The sequence below is a fragment of the Nerophis lumbriciformis genome, linkage group LG06, assembly GCF_033978685.3.
Source record: "Nerophis lumbriciformis linkage group LG06, RoL_Nlum_v2.1, whole genome shotgun sequence".
Lineage (NCBI taxonomy): Eukaryota > Metazoa > Chordata > Actinopteri > Syngnathiformes > Syngnathidae > Nerophis > Nerophis lumbriciformis.
Genome location: NC_084553.2, coordinates 48,832,375 through 48,855,266, shown reverse-complemented (window position 1 = coordinate 48,855,266; position 22,892 = coordinate 48,832,375). Strand labels below are relative to the sequence as shown.

Here is a 22,892-nt window from a genome sequence, read left to right as displayed (position 1 = left end):
CGTAAAGAAGGCTTCATAATATGACTTCATAATACGACACAGTGAGACTTCCCTCAGAGAGTGGCTGGGACCTCCAAACCTATGGAGCTTAAAGCTATGTTGCTGAAATATATCATAAAATGAAAGACTGTTGTCATGGTGACAGATTGTTTTATGTTTTTATTGATTTTAATTTTCAGGTTTCAATGCAGACTGGGTCAAAGTGAATGTGCAATAGCATCTTATTTCATCCTTTTGTCTTCCTCAGGTGTTCCCAAACTTTCCTCCTATGCAAAAGCAGAAGACAAGCTGTTCAAATACCTCTTTGGGAACTACCAGAAATGGGTTCGCCCCGTGGAATATCTGAATCAGACCATATGCGTGAAGTTTGGACTGGCCATCTCCCAGCTAGTGGATGTGGTGAGACTTAACATTGTGTTAATGTGAATATCATAAATGGCGTTCTTCAAAATAAAGCTTGTGTGTGCATCTACCATCCAGGATGAAAAGAACCAGCTGATGACTACTAATGTGTGGATGAAACAGGCAAGTAGCAACTATTACACATTGTTTCAGTGATGGGTCGTCATGTCACGCCTACTTCATGCTGACATTGATGCTATGGCTAATGACCGGCGTGATGTAGTTTGACCTAGAGCTGGGCGATATGGACGAAAAAGTATATCTCGATATATTTTTACTTAAGCTCGATATTCAATATATATCTCGATATATCTTCCGATGAAAGTATACATATAAGGATATTAATTTTTGAGCGAGATTCACTGAAATTGAACTGAATGACAACTGTACTGTAAACAGTCAGTGGCACTTTTATTAACCCAGTTAGTCAAGATGGGTATTAACAGCACAGAAAATAAACTGTTTAAGTAGCACAGAATTACATAACATAAAAAAAACAGAAACATATTATTTCTACGTAAAATAAATAACATAGCCGTGCAAATAATACAAAATGTATAAAACTCAGATAAAAAATACATTTGCAGGCAGGCACTTTTTAATTCCCAGTCGACGATGTAATGGACTGTCACACACGTACGGTTCTGGTCAGCGCCAAGTCAGTGACTTGACTTAACTATGACTGTGACTTGACTATGATCTTCCTCACTTCGGCATACATTTTTGGCAGCATTTCTCGTGCGAAATATGACAACTCGAGAACCGTTTTGATTTGCGCTCAACAACTCAAATGAATGTTTTATCCAGACATTTGTCCAAATGTGGCCAAGTAGACACATTGTGGGTTTCCTGGACGTCGTCTACATCGCTAAAGGAAAAATCTAAACAAGAAAATCCCTCTGCCATCTTTCCCTAGTTTTTTTAATATATAAATTGCCCGCTTTAAAATTTCCTCTTCTCTTCTACAACTCTCTCGTCGTCATTTGGGATGTCTGTTGGGATTTCCCTTCCTGTCTTCATGACCCGCCCTATCCTGCCTTTGATTGGCGTGTCCCTAATGGTTTGCTCTACTCTTAACCAATCATTTGGTTAAGATTAATCTAATCTTAACCAAATTATAATATAAATACATTTAATAAAGTCAAATACAAATAAGGCAACAAGAGAAGTATCCTACACTTCTCTTTTGTAAAGTAAATCTGAACAGCCGATATGGGCATCTACATCAACTATATGATTTGCCTGAGAAGCTGGACAGGACAAAAAAAAACACAATAATAATAATAATAATGTATTATAAATCGCAGTTTTTTTCATAGTTTGGCCGGGGGTGCGATTTATACTCCGGAGCGACTTATGTGTGAAATTATTAACACATTACCGTAAAATATCAAATAATATTATTTATCTCATTCCCGTAAGAGACGAGGCGAATGTCAGCAATCGTCACACACACACGTCAGCAATCATCACACACACGTCAGCAATCGTCACACACACGTCAACCAATAAAAATTTGGCGGGGGCGGGTCATGGCAGAAGTGCATTGTGCGTTATATCAGAAGTGCATTGTGGGTCATGGGATGCTACCTGCTACTACGTCCGTAGCTATAAAAATGGATCATTTCAACATTGGCGATAACTTATAAAAACTGAGAAGGGCTGAACAAAAATGGCACCGAAAAGGAAATCATATACTGCAGATTACAAGCTGGATGTAGTGAAATATTCAGCAGAAAACGGCAAGAGGAAGCAGCGCATACCTTTGGAGTTGGCTGAGTTGTTTAGAAGCGACACCGAGGAAAAAGATTTCATTGGATTTAGCGATTAGGAGTGACAGATTGTTTGGTAAACGTATAGCATGTTCTATATGTTATAGTTATTTGAATGACTCTTACCATAATATGTTACGTTAACATACCACGCACGTTCTCAGTTGGTTATTTATGCCTCATATAACATACACTTATTCAGCCTGTTGTTCACTATTCTTTATTTATTTTAAATTGCCTTTCAAATGTCTATTCTTGGTGTTGGATTTTATGAAATAAATTTCCCTCAAAATGAGACTTATACTCAAGTGCGACGTATACATGTTTTTTTCCTTCTTTATTATGCATTTTCGGCCGGTGCAACGTATACTCCAGAGCGATTTATAATCCGAAAAATATGGTAATCTTAACCAATGGTGACTCATCATAGTAAACAACCAACCAATCATGAATGTTCTTATACTGCAAGCATGTCTTGGAAGGAGGAAGGGGAGGGGTTTAGTAGGCCATGGAGTGTTGAGAGGGAGTGGGGAGCAAGGGAAAATCAAGGAACACAATAAATAAGCGGTGTTTGGTCATTTTAACGTGAAATAAATTATATCGATATTACAAACTCGATATATCGCCCAGCCTTAGTTTTACCAGTGATTGATCAGTGTGACCCTCCCACTTCCTGCAGACATTGGCCAGTCCACATGTCAATCATTATACATTGTACAAGTGATTAGTCAGTGTGTCAGTCACCCTTTAAGCAGACATTGGCCAGTCTTCTTGTCAATCATTACCCATACTACTAGCAATTGACCGCCATCTTATTCCAACTTTAAGCAGATATTGGCCAGTATAGTAATAATGTATTCATTACTCCCCTCACCTGCTTACTGTAGCATACACTGATTGACTGACCCTTCCCCAGTTACCATTTAATGCTGACAACAATAGCACTTATTTCATGATTCTGGACACTAAAAATACTATAGCATACCAACTTTAATAATGTCTACAGGTAAAATTCCCCCCAAAATAAACACAGTACTAATCTTAGGCTTGTTTTCTAACAAGTCTTAGCACATATTGGAACACCCACTTACAGTGCATCCGGAAAGTATTCACAGCGCTACCTCAAAATAACAATGTGAACAGGTTTTTTTGTTATTCGGGGGAGAAATTTATTAAAACTAAAAAAAAAAAAAATCACACATTCGTATGTATTCACAGCCTTTGCTCAATACTTTTTACCTTTGGCAGCAATTACGATGCCACAAGCTTGGCGCACCTTTTGAAGTTTTGCCCATTCCTCTTTGCAGCACCTCTCAAGCTCCATCAGGTTGGATGGAAAGTGTTGTTTTTCATCCAGGATGTCTCTGTACATTGCTGCATTCATCTTAGTCTAGTCACGGAGGTGACTGAGAACCCAATGGTCACTCTGTCAGAGCTACAGCATCTGCTGGAAGTCTCTATGCAAACCACCTACCAAATGCATGTCCATGTAGTCCATGCATGACCATGCATGGACTACCATGCATCCCAGTATATTATGACCGGTGGCATTTAACTGACACTTCTCATCAAGATACCTCTCAGCACTATGCCTGCTTCCACTCCCACCAACCTCCTCCCCACTATTGCAGGCCTCATTCATGATCCTTTGTGTCACCTATCATAGGAACAAAGACACGAGCAGCCGCCCCCTCCACTACAATGAACTATGTTGCACACACATGGAAAATGATATATTGATAACCCTATCGATCTTATAAGCTGTTTTGTAAATGTTTGTCATTTTTGTCCCATATAACATGTATTTACTCAAGCTGTGCCAGGTTGTTGGCATATTATCATTTAAATGTTTGGCAGATGTTCAACAGTTACTGATGTTTGCTTATGTTTGTTTTTAGAGCAAAGTCCAATTTTTTTTTTTTACATTTAAAGTATAAATATGGTAATTTTCCATGTAGGAGTGGACTGACATGAAGCTAAGATGGGACCCTGATGACTATTTGGGCATCACAGCGATACGAGTGCCCTCTGACAGGATATGGCTCCCAGATGTTGTACTGTATGATAAGTAAGTGGTATTATGGATCAATTTTAGACTTGCATAAAATGATCTTGATTGATCAATTAATTGATTTATAGCTATGTCTTAACACCTATTATGCATCTCTTGTATTGTGCAAATGTGTCAGGAAACAACAATGAGACACAACTTTTATTTTGAAAGTCATCTGTTGATGCTTTTCTTCGTACAGTTCGGATGGTCGTTTCGAGGGTACTGTCACCAAAGTGGTGGTCAAATACGACGGAACCATAACGTGGACGCCACCTGCTAATTATAAATCTGCGTGCACCATCGACGTCACCTTCTTCCCGTTTGACCTGCAGAACTGTTCCATGAAATTTGGCTCGTGGACCTACGATGGGTCACAGGTTGTTGACATTGCATCAATGTCGATCATACCTGAGCACTACATGACTTTACTCTTTATTTGACAGGTGGACATCATTTTGGAGGACTTCCATGTAGACAGGCAGGACTATTTTGACAATGGCGAGTGGGAGATTGTGAAGGCCACGGGCAGCCGCAGTATAAGGATGGATGGCAGCGCTTCATATCCCACCATTACCTATTTCTTCATCATCCGCAGGCTGCCTCTTTTCTACACTCTCTTCCTCATCATCCCTTGCATTGGTCTGTCCTTCCTTACCATCCTCGTCTTCTATCTACCCTCCAACTGCGGCGAGAAGATCTCCCTCTGCACCTCCGTTCTGGTGTCGCTCACCGTCTTCCTGTTGGTCATCGAGGAAATCATCCCCTCCTCCTCCAAAGCCATCCCGCTCATCGGCGAGTACTTAGTCTTCACCATGATCTTTGTCACGCTCTCCATCGTCATCACCGTCTTTGCCATTAACGTCCACCATCGCTCGTCGTCAACACATCACGGCATGGCGCCCTGGGTCAGGAAGATTTTCCTGCATCAGCTGCCGAAGCTTCTGTGCATGCGCAGCCATGTGGACCGCTATGGCACGGCGGAAGCAACACGCACGGGACGAACCCTGGGAATGGGAATGATGAAGGACTCTGCAGCTGAGGTCAACTCTCTCTCCCATACCAGGCACAACATCCAAGCTGCACTGGATTCTATTCGCTACATAACAATGCATGTGGTGAAAGAAAATAAGGTCAGGGAGGTGAGTCTGTTACTTTGAGCTATATCATTTTCTCTTTATTTATACTATTTAACCTGTGTAAGGTCGTGAAAAGACTCATTTGGCTTAGTTTTGAAGTCGTTTTGGAAATGTTTTGCTCCCAGAGGTAGTATAGGAGCCAAAACAGAGGCTGGATGACACGTGTGAAAGGAAAAAAAAAAAAAAATAACATACCAGGATCATGTTAAGTTTTACACTCACCTTTCCCACCTTCTTGTAATTAAAACATCAGTCACAAAACCAAACACTGCCACTGCTGTCATGCATCTTAATATTGTAATGCAGGATGTAATGTCACTTTGTATAAGTTTGCAGTTAAATATTTTATGTATAAAAGGCTTCACTGTTACAGCTCTAATGTGAAAATAATCTGCTCTGACAAACAGTTAGTGGTTATTTACTTAATTTTTTGTTTCCCTTTTTTTTTTGACTCAGGTGGTACAGGACTGGAAGTTTGTCGCCCAGGTTCTGGATCGAATATTTCTGTGGGCGTTCTTGCTAGTGTCCATCCTGGGATCAGCTCTCCTATTCATCCCGGTTATCTACAAATGGGCCAGCATCATCGTCCCTAACTATGTCGGAGGTACCCTCTGAAGGTTACTTGATATGGAGGTGAGGCGTACGTATGTGGACATGCAGCTTAGGTCCACATTTTGATAAGAAAATCTCCCATAAACAATTTGTCTATTCATGTATCTTATTTTAGAATACTATACAATGGACAATCATATAAAAAAAACTTTAAAACAAAAATGTAACTGAAGTAATTACAGTCTTACATTAAAAGGTAAACCACAACACAAGCATGTTTTGATGCATACTTTCCATGAATGTTAAAGCAAAAGAATGCCCTGAGGACTTACAAAAACAGGCCTCAGGTTTTACATTTCTATTTATCATTAAGATAATCCCCTCCCTACAGGCAACAAAGTTGGTTGAGTGTGCAGCCATGAGCATGCAGTTGATCACAAGTCCGCATTGTGCTGCAAGTATAAACATGTTTCTTGAAGCAACTGGAACACTCAATAAAGAGACATTCACAGTAGTGGTCACTCTAAAACAGGGGTGTTTAAACTTTTTCCTCCACGGGCTGCATACTGAAAAGTCAGCGTATGCAGGGGCCATTTTGATTATTTTTTTTGTAAAAAAGAAAACAAGTCACATATTTTTAAAGACAAAACTTTGTCAGATTTGTGTTATCAGTGACAAGGTATAATATAATTAATTATTAGTAACAAAATGTAAATTTAATTAAATATTTTTGCTCTTTTTTTCTTATATTTTTACAGCTTGTTTTCCCTACAATAGCCCCCTCCTGTAAGAATAGCATAATAACAATGATATTACAATTGTATAACTGTATAAACATAGTGTGTCAAAAATTATGTTAAAGTTGTAAACAGAATCAGTGACAGGCGGAGTCCAACCTTCACTGTAAACGGGTCTGACTTACTGCGGGCAATGTGGGCCAAGTTCTGACATTGATCATACAGGGAGTGGACTGCCACAATCAGTCAGTCCGATACCCATACTCTCTGAGCACTCGCCACTGGACTTCCCAAGGGACACGGTTGAATGCCTTCTCCAAGTCCACAAAACACATGTAGACTGGTTGGGCAAACATCCAAGCACACTCAAGGATCCTGCCGAGTGTTTAGAGTTGGTCCACAGTTCAACGACTAGGACAAAAACCACACTGCTCCCTCTGAATCCGAGGTTTGACAATCTGGCGCAGCCTCCTCTCCAGTACACCTGAGGAGCTTCTTCACTACCTCGGCAACCTCAGCCCCAGGAATAGGAGAGCCCACCACAGAGTCCCCAGGCACTGCTTCCTCGTTGGAAGACGTGTAGGTGGGATTGAGGAGGTCTTCAAAGTATTCCCTCCACCAATCCACAACATCCCAGTCGACGTCAGCAGCACACAGTCTACACTATACACAGTGTTGACAGTGCACTGCTTCCCCCTCCTGAGGCGGCAATTGGTGGTCCAGAATCACTTGGAAGCCGTCCGAAAGTCGTTTCTCCATTGCTTCCCCGAACTCCTCCCATGTCCGAGTTTTTGCCTCTGCAACCGCCAAAGCAGTACACCGCTTGGCCTGCCAAAAGGACCCGATAGGACTCCTTCAGCTTGACATCATCCCTCACCATTGGTAACCACCAGCGGGTTCTGGGATTACTGCCACGTCAGGCTTCGACCACCTTGCGGCCTCAGCTCCTATCAGCAACCTCGACAATGGAGGCACGGAACATGGTCCACTCCGACTCAATATCCAGCGCCTTTCTCTGTCGTTGCCAACGTGAGCGATGAAGGCCCCCAGTAGAACAAGAGAATCACCAGAAGGAGCACTCTCCAGTACTCCTTCTTGGGACTCCAAAAAGGGCGGATACTCTGAACTGCTGTTTAGTGCGTAAGCACAAACACCAGTCAGGACCTTTCCCCCCCGGAGGCGGACGGAAGCTACCCTTTCGTCCACCGGGTTAAACTCCAACATGCAGGCTCTGAGCCGCGGGGCAACAAGTATTGCCATCTTCGCCCGTTGCCTCTCACTGCTGGCAACGCCAGAGTGGAATAGATCCAGCCCATCTCAAGAGGACTGGTTCCAGAGCCCTTGCTGTGCGTCGAAGTGAGACCGACTAGATCCAGCCAGAACGAGCAAGGTGACGTTCCATGTCCCAAGAGCTAGCTTCTGTAGCCGAGGATCTGACCGCCAAGGGCCCAGCCTTCTACTTCCGCCCAACTCACAGAGCATCCCACTTCTATGCCCGCGCCTATGGGAGGGGAGCCCACTTGAGGGGGGACCCACTTAGCCTCTTCGGGCTGTGCCTGGCTGGGCCCAATGGGGGAAGGCCCGGCCAACAGGTGCTCGCCATCAAGCCCCACCTTCGGCCTGGCTCCAGAGGGGGGCCCCGGTTACCAACATGCGGGCGAGGGAAACCTTGGTCCTTGATTTTGATTATTCATAGAAGTCTTTGAGCTGCTTGTTGTCTGGTTCCTCACCTAGGACCTGTTTATCATGGGAGACCCGATCAGGGGCATAGAAGCCCCGGACAACATAGCTCCTAGGATCATTGGGACACGCAAACTCCTCCACCACGGTAAGGTAGCAGTCCCAATGCATTCTTGTTGTAATTTTTTTTTAATTAATTAATAATTAGTTAATATAATTTTTTAAATATATATATTTTTTTATTAACTACCTCGTTCATATTTTTATCAAATTTTATTTCAAGAGCTGCTAATATTTTAGATCGGGGTGTCCAAACTTTTTCCATTAATGGTTATGGTTTGAGTTTATTTCAAACATGCACACAATTAGAACATGATACATCACAATTTCCAGTTTCTCTTTTCAACATGTTCGAAAAGGAATAGGAAGGAGAAGAGCTTGTTTATTCCGACCCCTTTTCCATTACATAGCAATTTCTAACACTTTTGTTCACTTCCTGTTCTCAATTTATTCACAGTATACTCCATAAATAATACCATTTAAAAAATGAATACTAAATATAAAGTAAGTTGTATTTCATATAGTGTACTGAAAAGTCAAAGTATTTTCAGATTTTTCGCCAAATTTTGCTATTGTATCGAAAGTTCAGCTTTTTGTTTTATGGTATTTTTTCAGTTTTTACTGTTGTTCTTTTTCTACACAATATGCTGTGGGCCAACAAATCTTTCAGTAAATGCCCCCTGGGCGGCATTTTGGACACACCAGCACCAAGACACGTTATTGTAATTCACACAAAGAAGACTAAAAAAAACATTGAACTTTAGTCAGTCAGTCCAGTTTAACACATCATTTTATTGTTCAATAAACACACCCATAAACTTGCATATTTGAGATACAGGAGCTGAACTCAATATTTAAAAGTATATGATCAAATGGAAACATTTTAATTACACTTGACGTCATGAAAATGGGAAGTCAAAGAGAAAAGAGGCTCTGGATGGAAAACACTTCAAATAAAACACTATCATGGGCAACCGAAACAGAAATCAGAAAAATCACCAATTGAAGAAATGATCTGAAAACCAACCTGAATCAGCTGTGAAACAGTCATAGTGGAGAAAGGGTGAAAGAGACCACACTGATCAAGAGGTTATCAATAAGCACACACGCGGTTATGTAAGCTTTGCCGGGCTTTGAAGTTATGTGTCCGCTCCGTATTTTACCCCAGTGACAGGAATACAATACTGAATGAGTGATCGTAGCTGCTTTACCTCGATAAGGTATGTCATGAATGTGTTTCTTGGAAATACAACCATAGAAACACGTAATGGACTTGATTGATCTGGCTAAATTTCTTTACTTGTGTGTTTAGGTTAAAATGCCTCTGCGTGGAAGCTCAATTTTCCTCCTATTATGCATTGCTCTGTTGTCATCATGGAGAGCTTGCGAGGGTGGTAAGATTTTGGTAGTCCCTTTCGAGGGCAGCCACTGGGTCAATATGGACATCATGATCAGAGCTCTCCATGCTCAAGGACACTCTGTTGATGTGATTCGCACCGACACGAGCTGGTACATCAAGGAGAACTTACTGCACTACAACTCCATCACCGTATCGGGCAGCAAAGGGCTTGACAGTGACTTTGTCAACCCAATCCTTGCAAAGATTTTAGCTATCGAGAGGGGACAGAGCTCTGTTATGATGTTTGCTAGTCTGACGGTTGAGTCGTTCCAGGTGGGTTTTAGTTTGCATGCGCTCATGAGCGACATGGCGAGGAATTTACTAAAAGATGAAGATTTAATGGCTCGTCTGAAGGAGCATCAGTATGACCTGGTTCTTACTGACCCAGCAGGGGGTGCAGGCATCATCTTAGCTCATGCGCTAAAGCTACCTTTAGTCTACAATGTGCGCTGGGTGACAAGCGGGGAGGGGCATCTGTTCATTGCACCGTCTCCTTTGTCTTACATTCCCATGACCGGCTCTGGGTTGTCTGATAAAATGACTTTCTTTGAAAGGGTAAAGAATCTTGTCTTCTTTAGCCTTTGGAAGGCTCAGTTTGCATTTTTTATCAAACCGCATTATCAAGCAGTTTGCACTGAATTCTTTGACTCAAAGGTTGATTACAATGACTTAGTACAAGCAGCAGACCTTTGGCTCATGAGAGTGGACTATGTGTTCGAGTTTCCTCGCCCCACCATGCCCAACGTCATCTATATTGGAGGATTCCAGTGTCAACCTGCCAAGCCTCTACCAGACCACCTGGAGGATTTCATGCAAAGTTCTGGAGAACATGGAGTCATCCTCATGTCTCTTGGGACTTTTGTGAGTGAACTACCTGCCGACTTAGCCGATAAGATAGCGGCGACTTTTGCCAAGTTGCCTCAGAAGGTCATCTGGAGGTATAAAGGTGCCAAACCTTCAACTCTTGGCAACAACACTCTCCTGGTGGACTGGGTGCCACAGAACGACCTCCTTGGACATCCCAAGATGAAACTTTTTGTGGCTCACGGCGGGACAAACGGTGTCCAGGAAGCTATGTATCACGGCGTGCCCGTTGTGGGAATACCTTTGTTTTTCGACCACTATGACAATTTGAGGCGTCTCACGGACAGAGGGGCAGCAGTGTTGGTCACATTAGCCTCAGTGGACAAAGACAACAAATTCCTGAAGGCCCTGCAGGAAGTTCTTTCAAATTCATTCTACAGGACAAACATGCAGAGACTCTCCAGGCTGCACAGAGATCAGCCAATCACATCGCTCGACAACGCCATCTTTTGGATCGAGTTTGTCATGAGACACAAAGGTGCAGCTCACCTGAGGACCAAATCCTACAAGCTGCCCTGGTACGCCTACTACTCTGTGGATGTGTTCTTTACTTTATTTTCAACTGTCGCAGTGATGATTCTTCTCCCTCTTATGTTTTTGCGGAAATATGTAACAAACCAACAGAAAATAAAGTTAAATTGATGACCATTCACTGTGTATTATCTCTGCTAGTTGATAACACATAAAACTGTCTTGTAATCTGTCAACTATGTTTCAAGCCCCAACCATTAAAATAGTAGCTCCCAGATTATCTTCTACTAATTTGTTTATGATCATGTTTGACCCATTTGTTCCATAGTTCTTGTTTTATACACAGCCCTCGCAAAAATGACTAATGATCTACTGCTAACGATGGATTCTGATGCGTCATCTATGTTGCTGCTTCTTGATCTTAGCGCTGCTTTCGATACCGTCGATCATAATATTTTATTAGACCGTATCAAAACACGTTGTAGCGGTAAAGTCCTATACTATTACTGCTACTGGTTGCCGAATATAACCGAAGCTAGTTTAGACGTGTGCAGCTGGCTAATAATTGATGTCCAGAATTGTGTCCATGTTTAACACACATATTTATTAATATACAGTCACGTAAATCAAACTCACTTGGTAACAAAAACGGAAAATAAACGGGAACAAACAAATCATAGCCTGGCACAGTCAAAAACTGTTGCGCCTCCACTCAGCAACACCTGAGCAAGATCCCAGCCCCTCCCTAAGTAGACTGGCACTTGGCCTTGAGCCAACCCCTTTAATGACGTCATACATTTGACGGACAGAAACAGTAAATGGCTCTAACACACCAGCCCCTAATTGCTACTGGCGTGATGAACAGAGCAATTGAATTAAAAATAAATACATACAAATAGAGCCATAACACCAAAACAAAACCCTTTTTTTGGGGGGGTTTTCATGTTCCCTTTTGAAATAATGCAAATATTTTAGTCCATACCTTCACAAAGAAGGCATATCTTTGTTATTGGTCTTTCTTTTTTCATTTGTCCACTTTTGTCGCTCTTGTAGCAACGGTAAATACTCGCGAATACACCTTTTCCAAAAAAGGTCAGCGATATAGACTCTGCCTCCATCTTCTCTTTGAGTACAGATCCTTTTTTCTTTCTGCTTCCAAACTTTGAGTCTTGCCTTTTCCATTTCACTATTTTCCTTCTCCTCGTGTTGCTGCTGGAGAAGTGTTTGCTCCAAGCCTCTTTGTCTTTCTAGCTCTAGAGATCTCTCTCTGGCCAGAGCTTGCTCTCGCTCTTCCTGCTTTTTGGCCAAACCATGTTCTCTCCTGCCTCTCCTTTTCCAAAGCAAGTTTTTTCTCCCACTGCAAAGCTTTTCTTGCTCCTCTTTTTCAATGCGGAAGCTTTGAGTCCACTCATAGGACTTTTGGGCTGATCGTGTTCCGCCAATGCTCTGGTTGATAAGCGGTTCCTCCCACCTGTTAACGATGGTGTGGTTAACAGTAACTGTGGGGCTCCCATTATGCTGGTTGTTGCCTTGTATTGGCCCATTAATTACCCACCCCAGTAGGGTTCTGACAGCATAGGGTCCGTCTCCGTGGCTGTTAATCACCTCCCATGGTTCCATTAACTTGGAGGCGTTGGTACCAATTAACAGATCCACGTTGGCAGTTAGTCGAGGGATTTTGATGCCTTTAAGGTAAGGCCACTTATCTAGCTCTGCTTCACTGATCAGATGGTTAGTACCCACAGGCATCTGCCTTTGAGTGAACACATCAGGAAGCTCAAAAAACTTACTGCCAGCAAGATTAGAGATTTTCAGGCCATTTACAACACTGCTAGGGGTCGCCTTACTGTGCCCCATGGTGCGCAAGTGGACTCTTGTTCTTCGGCCTTCTGTATTCAGCCTGTTCAGTAGCTGTTCAGAACAGAAGGTCCCTGTGCTTCCTGGATCTAGGAAAGCGTATGTCTGGACTATCTTGCTGCCCTTTGAGCACTTCACTTGAACGGGCAGGATAGGTAAAATTCCATAGTTGCCAGCCCCTGTATGGCCACAAGTTGAAGATGTAGTGCAAATCTTTGCTTCTATTTTTGGCAGATGGCTATTTCCTCCACTTTCCAGATGCCTCCTGTGAATATGTAACACTTCGGGATGTGTCTTGTTGCAGTAAGAGCAAGTGATGCGCCTGTCGCAACTCTTGCTCAGGTGCCCTGTGCACAGGCAACCAAAACACAGGCCTTTTTCTTTTAAAAAGTCAAGCTTTTCCCTGTGCGCCTTCTTTCCCAGCATTGGACAGTGCTCCAATGCATGTTCTCTTTTACAATACAGACAGGAAATAGAGTTTGTCTTGGAGAAGTAGATGCCTCTGTTAACAAACTTATCCAGGTGTGGATCCGATTTAGGTTCAGTGGCAACTGCCACCTGAGTTGCGAAACTGCTTCTTCTGAACTGTGATTTTCTTTGATGCATAGGCTTGGGTTTGGTTATTGTTTTATTTTGAGGAATGTCCTGAATGTCACCAAATACAGGATCTGAAGCAATTCTGACCTGCTGTTCAATAAATTTCACAATGTCTATGAAACAAGCACGTCGCTTTTGTGTGTCAACAATGTCAGCTGCTTTCCCTCTCCACTGGTCCCTTAATTTGTAAGGAAGCTTTTGTATGAGCATCTTCATGCTAGCTGGAATATTGAGCTCGTCCAAGTATTGCAGCTCTTCCATCGCATTGGAGCATTCTCGCAAGTAGAGTGCAAAAGCTTGGAGATTTTTTACATCCTCAGATTTGATGTTTGGCCAAACCATGATTTTGTCCAGGTAGGCTGCTGTTATTTTTGAAGGATTTCCGAAGTGTTCCCTTAGTAGGCGTTTTGCTGTAGCATAGCCTCTCTCTGTAGGCATATAGAGGCAACTGCGCACCAAATCTCTCGGCTGTCCTTTAGTAAACTGCTCCAGATAATATAAGCAGTCACCACAATCATTGGTTTTTGCCTCTACACAATGCTCAAATGCTTTTATGAAAGCCTGAAACTGCAATGGGTCACCTTCAAAAACCGGAATGTGTCTGTGTGGAAGTAATTGGGAGGTTTGTGCTTGAACCAGGAGTGCCATCATTTCATTTTGCCTTTGTAATATAGTGTGGAATTCACCTGGTATTGTGTTATTGCCTTGAAATGATTGAGCTGCTTGAGGTAAATGTTGCCTTGATTGGTTTTCCACAGGATCCAAAGTTGATGAGCGAAGTGGTTTGTTTGGTTGAGGGTGTGAATGACCCTTGTTTGGGGCATTCTTGGCTGTGTGAAGCTCTGAAGGAGCAGCTTTAACAGACTGATGAAGTTGTTGTACAGGCTGTGCAGGCACTTTTCTCAGTTTTGTCTCTTGTCTATAATAGGACTCCATTCCATCAGACTTTTTGCTCCTGCCAGAAACACTGGCTTCCTGGAGGACAGACAATTTAGCATTGTGGGATGCTATTTGAGCATCCAACTCCATTTGCTCCTTTTTCCTCCTTATGGCCTCTGCTTGTTCCTCCTGTTCCCTCTTTAGAGCTGCTGCCTGCTCATCTTGTCTCCTCTTTAGAGCTGCTGCCTGCGCCTCCAATGCATGAATGTCTTTTAGAGCAATAGCACGGGCAATAAGTGCTGCCTTATCTGCCTCTGCTATTATGCGAGCAGAAGAAGTGGAAGACCTTTTGCTTTTGTTTGAGGATACGGAATTATTGAGCTTTGATAAGACATTGGATTGCACATTTGAAATGCTGTCGTGGGGTTGTACACTTTCATTTTCAACACCATCAACAGCAGAACCATCATTTATAACTTCATCATCATCATCATTGTCATCATCATCATTTTGAGAATACATCAACCTGTCAACCTTGTCAATAAAACCATCAAAATTCAACATTTTTGCTTTGTACCATATCTCATGTTTAGTACACTCATCATCTGGCAACAGAGACAACAAAGTTTTGTGCACTCTTCTGGTTTCATGATAAAAACCCATAAACCTGCTAAATTCCTCCCTTAGCTCATGTGAACGTGTTTCGTCATTTAACAGGGCAATGACCCCCTCTTTCAGCGTTGATAGTCTTTGCAACTTTGATTTTCTTTCCCCCTGCAAACTTTCAATTTTGTGACCTAGAGCTTTGGGTGTCATTTTTACCACACGTTGTTTCCCTTCAACCCCTTGCCCAACATTGTCACGTTCAGCCACATTGTCCTCCTGTGGCTGTTTATGTTCATCAGCGCACATTTGTGCTCCCTCCTCCTCCATTTGGAAAAGTCAAAGTTTTTCAACCCGCGCGCAAGTCAAGTCAAATAGTCACCAATGCATTGGATTTTTTCCAATATTTGTGTGCACACATTTTAATAATGGCCGTTTTGCTTTTGTTTATGTCGGCGCGCCGCTAAAACATACCACACAGGTGTAGGACGGGCTCAACGCTGCTCCGCGTCCTCCTCCACGCACTGCACGCACGCGCGCTGCTTGGCTCGGTGGGATGATCTGCTGCTGCTGCTGCTGGCTGCTGTCCCCAATGAGCGACCCTGTAGCTCTCCAGTGGGACTCGTAGCTGCCGATGCAGAGCTTGATTGCAGAAGGTCTCCGCCGCTTCGCCGATCAGTTTCCTCCGCCGCCGATCACCAAACAAACGCTGACAGCGGCCCGTGCGTTCCTCTTCCAAAACGAGCCTCGTAGCTTGTTGCTTCCTAATAAACAACTCGCGTTCCGATGAGGTAGTTTTTGACTAAGTGTAGCGGTAAAGTCCTATACTATTACTGCTACTGGTTGCCGAATATAACCGAAGCTAGTTTAGACGTGTGCAGCTGGCTAATAATTGATGTCCAGAATTGTGTCCATGTTTAACACACATATTTATTAATATACAGTCACGTAAATCAAACTCACTTGGTAACAAAAACGGAAAATAAACGGGAACAAACAAATCATAGCCTGGCACAGTCAAAAACTGTTGCGCCTCCACTCAGCAACACCTGAGCAAGATCCCAGCCCCTCCCTAAGTAGACTGGCACTTGGCCTTGAGCCAACCCCTTTAATGACGTCATACATTTGACGGACAGAAACAGTAAATGGCTCTAACACACGTATTGGTATGTCAGACTTAGCTTTGTCGTGGTTTAACTCTTATCTTACTGACAGGATGCAATGCGTCTCCCATAATAATGTGACCTCGGACTATGTTAAGGTAACGTGCGGAGTTCCTCAGGGTTCGGTTCTTGGCCCTGCACTCTTTAGTATTTACATGCTGCCGCTAGGCGACATCATACGCAAATACGGTGTTAGCTTTCATTGCTATGCTGATGACACCCAACTCTACATGCCCCTAAAGCTGACCAACACGCCGGATTGTAGTCAGCTGGAGGCGTGTCTTAATGAAATTAAACAATGGATGTCCGCTAACTTCTTGCAACTCAACGCCAAGAAAACGGAAATGCTGATTATCGGTCCTGCTAAACACCGACATTTATTTAATAATACCACCTTAACATTTGACAACCAAACAATTACACAAAGCGACTCAGTAAAGAATCTGGGTATTATCTTCGACCCAACTCTCTCGTTTGAATCACACATTAAGAGTGTTACTAAAACGGCCTTCTTTCATCTCCGTAATATCGCTAAAATTCGTTCTATTTTATCCACTAGCGACGCTGAGATCATTATTCATGCGTTCGTTACGTCTCGTCTCGACTACTGTAACGTATTATTTTCGGGTCTCCCTATGTCTAGCATTAAAAAATTACAGTTGGTACAAAATGCGGCTGCTAGACTTTTGACAAGAACAAGAAAGTTTGATCATATTACGCCTATACTGGCTCACCTGCACTGGCTTCCTGTGCACTTAAGATGCGACTTTAAGGTTTTACTACTTACGTATAAAATACTACACGGTCTAGCTCCGTCCTATCTTGTCGATTGCATTGTACCATATGTCCCGGCAAGAAATCTGCGTTCAAAGAACTCCGGCTTATATGTGATTCCCAGAGCCCAAAAAAAGTCTGCGGGCTATAGAGCGTTTTCTATTCGGGCTCCAGTACTATGGAATGCCCTCCCGGTAACAATTAGAGATGCTACCTCAGTAGAAGCATTTAAGTCCCATCTTAAAACTCATTTGTATACTCTAGCCTTTAAATAGCCCCCCTGTTAGACCAGTTGATCTGCCGTTTCTTTTCTTTTCTCCTCTGCTCCCCTTTTCCTTGAGGGGGGGGGGGCACAGGTCCGGTGGCCATGGATGAAGTGCTGGCTGTCCAGAGTCGGGACCCGCCTGTGCATCGGCTGGGAACATCTCTACGCTGCTGACCCGTCTCCGCTCGGGATGGTGTCCTGCTGGCCCCACTATGGACTGGACTCTTACTATTATGTTGGATCCACTATGGACTGGACTCTCACAATATTATGTCAGACCCACTCGACATCCTTTGCTTTCGGTCTCCCCTAGAGGGGGGGGGGGGTTACCCACATATGCGGTCCTCTCCAAGGTTTCTCATAGTCATTCACATCGACGTCCCACTGGGGTGAGTTTTTCCTTGCCCGTATGTGGGCTTTGTACCGAGGATGTCGTTGTGGCTTGTGCAGCCCTTTGAGACACTTGTGATTTAGGGCTATATAAATAAAGATTGATTGATTGATTATACTACAAAACTGAAAGTTTCTTCTTGGCCCTAGAGATCTGGGGCCGTATTTATCAAGCGTCTTAGAATTACTCCTAAGAAGTCTGCTAAGAGTTGACTTATGAGTAAAGAAATTATTCGCTGAAAGCTGCACTTAAAAGTTAGTTATCAAGCGTCTTACACTTTCAGCGAAGTGTAGGACTGAATTTTAAGTGTCACACTCAGAGCTGAATTACGACATTACTATGTGCCGTAAACGGAATTTTAGGTGAAGTAATTTCTGTGTCCATAGAAATGACCAATCACGGAAGGGAAGCCAGCTACCTGCATGAATGCAGTTTGCTTCTGCTGAATTATCCGGGGTTTACTTGTCCAGGGTGTACACCGCCTTCCGCCCGATTGTAGCTGAGATAGGCTCCAGCGCCCCCCGCGACCCCAAAGGGAATAAGCGGTAGAAAATGGATGGGATGGATAGTTGGAAATTCAATGAAACGCAAGACGAGCTGAGGAACAGTAAGGGCCATTATTGTTTCCATAACAATTCTGCTTACTGATGGTTGTGATGGCCCCAAATCATCAGCGTTACACTGTTGCATTTTCCCAGTGGCGAGATATCGAAGCATTGTGATGACCTTTAGTTCTGCTGTGAAAGCTCTGCTGCGTGATGTTGCTGATGAGATGACACGCCTTATTAAATCTGTGACAAAAATAATACCCGCTCTGTCTAAATGATACCGTCATCAAACAAAGCCAGGACATCCTTCCGCTCCCTGAACGTTCGCGCACGTCCCTCTCGCCTCAGTGCCATCCCCCGCTGGCAACTCCTAACCACTTAGGACACCTCTGAAGGTCTCTTAGATATCGTGGAGAGTAGGAGTGATTCTTAGACTTAAGAAAGTTGATAAATAGCTTTTTATTCTTAAGTTTAAGAGTAGGACTAAATTTCGCAAATTCTCAGGACTTAAGTGTAAAATGGCACTCTAAGACGCTTGATAAATACGGCCCCCGATTGCTCATAAATATGACAAAAGGGACTCTTGGGCTATGTCCACACAAACATATGTTTTTGTTTTGTTTTTGTTCACTCCGGTTTAAAAAAAAATTAATAAAAAATTCACTCATAACTTAAGTTAAGTACCAAAGATTGTCACACACACACTAGATGTGGTGAAATTATCCTTTGACCCATCACCCTTGATCACCCCCTGGGAGGTGAGGGGAGCAGTGAGCAGCAGCAGTGGCAGCGCCCGGGAATCATTTTGGTGATTTAACCCCAATTTCAACCATTGATGCTGAGTGCCAAGCAGGGAGGTAATGGGTCCCATTTTTAAATTCTTTGGTATGATTCAGCTGGGGTTTGAACTCACGACCCACCGATCTCAGAGCGGACACTCTAACCACAAGGCCACTGATGCAACGCCTCTTTGTATCAATATAGTGAAATAATAGATGAACAATTAAGTGTACATTATCTTTAAAAACTGTGTACACTTCCAAATAGCTAGGGAAACATGTTATAAGCCACACATGTGCGTCCATCACTATATGCTCTATGTGCTCAATCAGCTCACAGCACAAAGTGGCAAAAAGGAAGGAAAGAACACTGAAACAGAAATAAACGCTGGAAAAGCAATAGTCAAAGTCTGACCTGTCAAGTCAGGTCATGACACTCAGCTCTGATCGCAGTTCTCCAAAAACCTACATTTTCAAGGACAATTAGGAGGCGCAAGTAAACCAACAAAGTGTCTTGAAACTGAAATGTTTTCTCTTATTACTACGAGGCTGCAACCGTTTTGGGAACAGCCCTTATAGAGGAGAGCCATAGATTAAGAACTAGTAAGCAACATAAGAAATGTTTTACACATTACAATCCAATTACTTAGGAATTAGGAATTCAAACAACAACTACACAAAAACATCTTGCTGGAGTATGTTTCTCATTTCAGCTGAAATAGCAGCATTATTTCTAAATCCATCTGTACTGGTCTAAGTCATTTTACAATGTGCGCAAATTGTCTTTAGGCTTGTCAGATTTCCTATGTCTCCTCCAAAAATAAAACAGAATGGACATGTAAAAAAAACCAACTATTGAGTCTTGTTCTGAAAAGGATTATGTATTATTCATATGATCTTTAATAACCCCTATTAAAAAACGGGCAGATCAGAAAAAAGTCATTTTCGGAGACTCATTTCCATTTACAAATGCGGTCCCTATTAACATTCACTGTCGCAAAAGCAAACATTTACAATTTAATGGAGTAGGTCATAATATGAACATAAGTTATTCATCTGTGACGATGTGTGACTTCCATCTGATGGATTTTTACCACCTGGTTGCTGAAAATATGCCTTTTTCTGCAAGGATGTGGGTCTCAATGGAGAAAAGCAAGGAGTCCTTTATCACTTGCTCCCAATATTGATTGTCCTATCAAATGACATTGCTCTGAGGGAGCCCAGAAGATGTGGAACAGAGTGATAAATCGAGCCTCGGAGGCCTGTTTTTTAGGTCTTCAGTTCAAAGGCATTCACAGATATTTAATTTACTTCCAAACAGATTAAGGAAGTCAAACTAGTCTGGAATCACTTATACCGTGTACTTTATTTGCCATGTCATTTTTGGTGCATCTTTGGATAGCCTCCCAAATATTCCATTTTAAAACTGGTTTCTGTAGGCAGATGTAGTAGCGCTGTATCACCACAGAGTGTCGCTGTTTGGTAATCTTTTTAGAGACTAAACTATTGGTCATACACTTCATGCTCTTCTGGAGGACAAATAATACATTATATGTGCAGTGCATATATACAGTTGTATTATTATTTACATTGTCTTTTAGTAAAAATGACTTGACATTGTCCTCTTGGTAAACTGTCATCCAAAATGATGTGCATCTTTTTTTTTACACTACACTGTTTTAAAAGTTTGCTCAAATTCAATCAATCAATCAACGTTTACTTATATAGCCCTACATCACTAGTGTCTCAAAGGGCTGCACAAGTCACAACGACATCCTCGGCTCAGATCCCACATCAGGGCAAGAAAAAAACTCAACCCAATGGGATGCCCAAAATATACTTCAAACATATTTATATGTCATCCCCAAGTAGAAGAGGCTGGAGGAAAAGGCCAGCGGTTCAGAGGATACACACTAGGACAAAAACCCACAGGAAGATGCGGTCAATCACCATGGCGACATATTTCCAGTCATCTTGAACCTATAAGAGGTTAAAAAACAACAACAACGTATTCAAGGCATGGACTGTTGGTTAAATCATGTAGTTATACTGCCTTCTAGTGACATTTTGAGCTCACACTCAAGTTACCAAATATAGTTTGTCAACTTTTCACTCCTATTAGTTGGTTGCAGCAGCATATTCAACATGCACAAAAACCAGCTGATTTCCCAATAAACGTGAAAGTGTGACGTTCATGTTCACATTGCAAACCCTGCCACAGATAGGCCTTGGCTTCCAATGACTGCGGGAAATGGATGGATAGCTTGTCCAAGTGTACCTCATGACACAGATCCTCCCGTTTGCTTTGGTGAGCTCTCACCTCTTTTACCTCGTTCTGCAGTCTCATATTCTCCGCGATGTATTTGACGCTCTCGATGGCTTCCTTCACCTCTGTGGAGATTGATAGCAGAGACATAGCTCCAACATCCAGCGACTCCCAGCTGGGGCATTGACTCCCACCGCCTCCAGTCAAGGCCCCGAGGCTGCCCAGGCCTCTGCCGCCTCCACTTCGTCCACAGGGAGTTTTCCAGACCTCTGGTGCCAGCACAACGAGCCCGATCAGTTTGGCCAGCTCGCTTCTGCTAAAGTTGTTAAGATTGGAGAGCTCTGTTGTTGTTGAGAACCCTCTGGTGGTTGGTCAGACTGGACACCACGCTAGAGGCCAGAGCTTCAGCCTTGTGCTTTTTCTGCTTGGAGGAGTGGACACCGCAAGGCCTTGACTGGATCATCTGATTGGCGTTGTTGATCTTTCCTGGATCCCTCTCAGGTCGGGTTTTTAACATGATTTTAGGCAGCAACCCCAAGAAGACCCTACTTACATATTAGGTTGTGTGGATGTTGTGGTGCGGTAATGGACGTTCATAAAGAAGACTTTCATAATGTCCACATATCTTTTTTTGATAAATTATAGGGCTCTATTCCATTGAGTAGTTCGATTATTTTGCTCGTCTCTGCTTTTTGCAGGAAGATTTAGGCCCTTTGCGCACTCAGATAGTTTGCGCTTCTTGCTGCACAACAGCAATCTTAACTCGGTTGACCACCACTGTTTTTCACTTCCGGGAAAAAGTAAAGTCACAAAATACAAGCAATAGCATCTTATTTCATCCTTTTGTCTTCATCGGGTGTTCCCAAACTTTCTTCTCATGCAAAAGCCGAAGACAAGCTGTTCAAATACCTTTTTGGGAACTACCAGAACTGGGTTTGCCCAGTGGAATATCTGAATCAGACCATATGCGTTTGGACTGGCCATCTTCCAGCTCGTTAAAGTGGTGAAACTTAACATGGCCTTAAAGAGGAACTGCAACTATTTTGAAACTTTGCACATCGTTCACAATCATTGTGAAAGACATGACGACGGAAGGATTTTTTTTTAATGCATTCTAACTTGTAAATAAAAGTCCACTTACAGCAAAGCCAATGGGAGGTCCTCTATTTCGCCCACAAAATCCAATAAAAACAAAAACAGCCAACAATACTCTATTTACATTTCGTGATTTGAATATTAACCAAGTATTAGTGGTATTGTTATTATAAGCGCTAATGCATGACAAACTATTTATAGCGGCGCTGTGATCACAAGCATGTGTACAATTTCGAGTGACGAGGGGTTTCCTTGCTTCCTTGCTCTCTGAAAGTTTTTTGTAGATCATAAATCAAGCATCTCACCTGGACAGAAGTCTGAGGACATATTCCGACAAGTTGGTACACTTTGAAAGCCATTAAGAACCTGGAAATGGCAAGAACAACGCCAAAAGACACTTGGTCCCCCCACCCTGTTTCTTCGTGAATATTATGAGACATTCCGCATCTAAATGGGAATATATGAACATCCGAGCAGTCGGCATCCTAATGACAGCAGACCTTGTACAGTAAGTGAAATGTTATTATGTTTGTTGGCTCTCATGAAGTG

The 22,892-nt window shown here is 42.7% G+C and overlaps 2 protein-coding genes across 8 annotated transcripts in view; both read left to right on the top strand.

Annotated features, from left to right (window-relative positions):
* chrna5 (cholinergic receptor, nicotinic, alpha 5) overlaps positions 1-8,544 on the top strand; it is a 30,616-nt gene extending 22,072 nt beyond the window's left edge. For 3 of the 6 annotated variants that reach the window (XM_072913390.1, XM_072913388.1, XM_072913389.1), the window contains exons 4-9: positions 248-399; positions 481-525; positions 4,133-4,242; positions 4,427-4,604; positions 4,671-5,366; positions 5,820-6,466. In XM_072913390.1, coding sequence (XP_072769491.1) covers positions 248-399; positions 481-525; positions 4,133-4,242; positions 4,427-4,604; positions 4,671-5,366; positions 5,820-5,978 — 1,340 coding nt within the window. In that variant the 3' untranslated portion in view covers positions 5,979-6,466. Of the gene's footprint in view, positions 1-247; positions 400-480; positions 526-4,132; positions 4,243-4,426; positions 4,605-4,670; positions 5,367-5,819; positions 6,469-8,386 lie in introns of those variants that run through there. The other 3 variants (XM_061964526.2, XM_061964528.2, XM_072913387.1) reach the window with 3 other exon arrangements.
* The window catches only part of LOC133608890 (UDP-glucuronosyltransferase 2B37-like), a 696,509-nt gene extending 685,108 nt beyond the window's left edge, over positions 1-11,401 (top strand). Inside the window, exons 2-3 of one of the 2 annotated variants that reach the window (XM_061964519.2) lie at positions 8,541-9,612; positions 9,705-11,401. In XM_061964519.2, coding sequence (XP_061820503.2) covers positions 9,711-11,297 — 1,587 coding nt within the window. In that variant the 5' untranslated portion in view covers positions 8,541-9,612; positions 9,705-9,710 and the 3' untranslated portion in view covers positions 11,298-11,401. Of the gene's footprint in view, positions 1-8,540 lie in introns of both variants that reach the window. The other variant, XM_072913386.1, reaches the window with a different exon arrangement.
* The last annotated feature ends 11,491 nt before the right edge of the window (positions 11,402-22,892 follow it).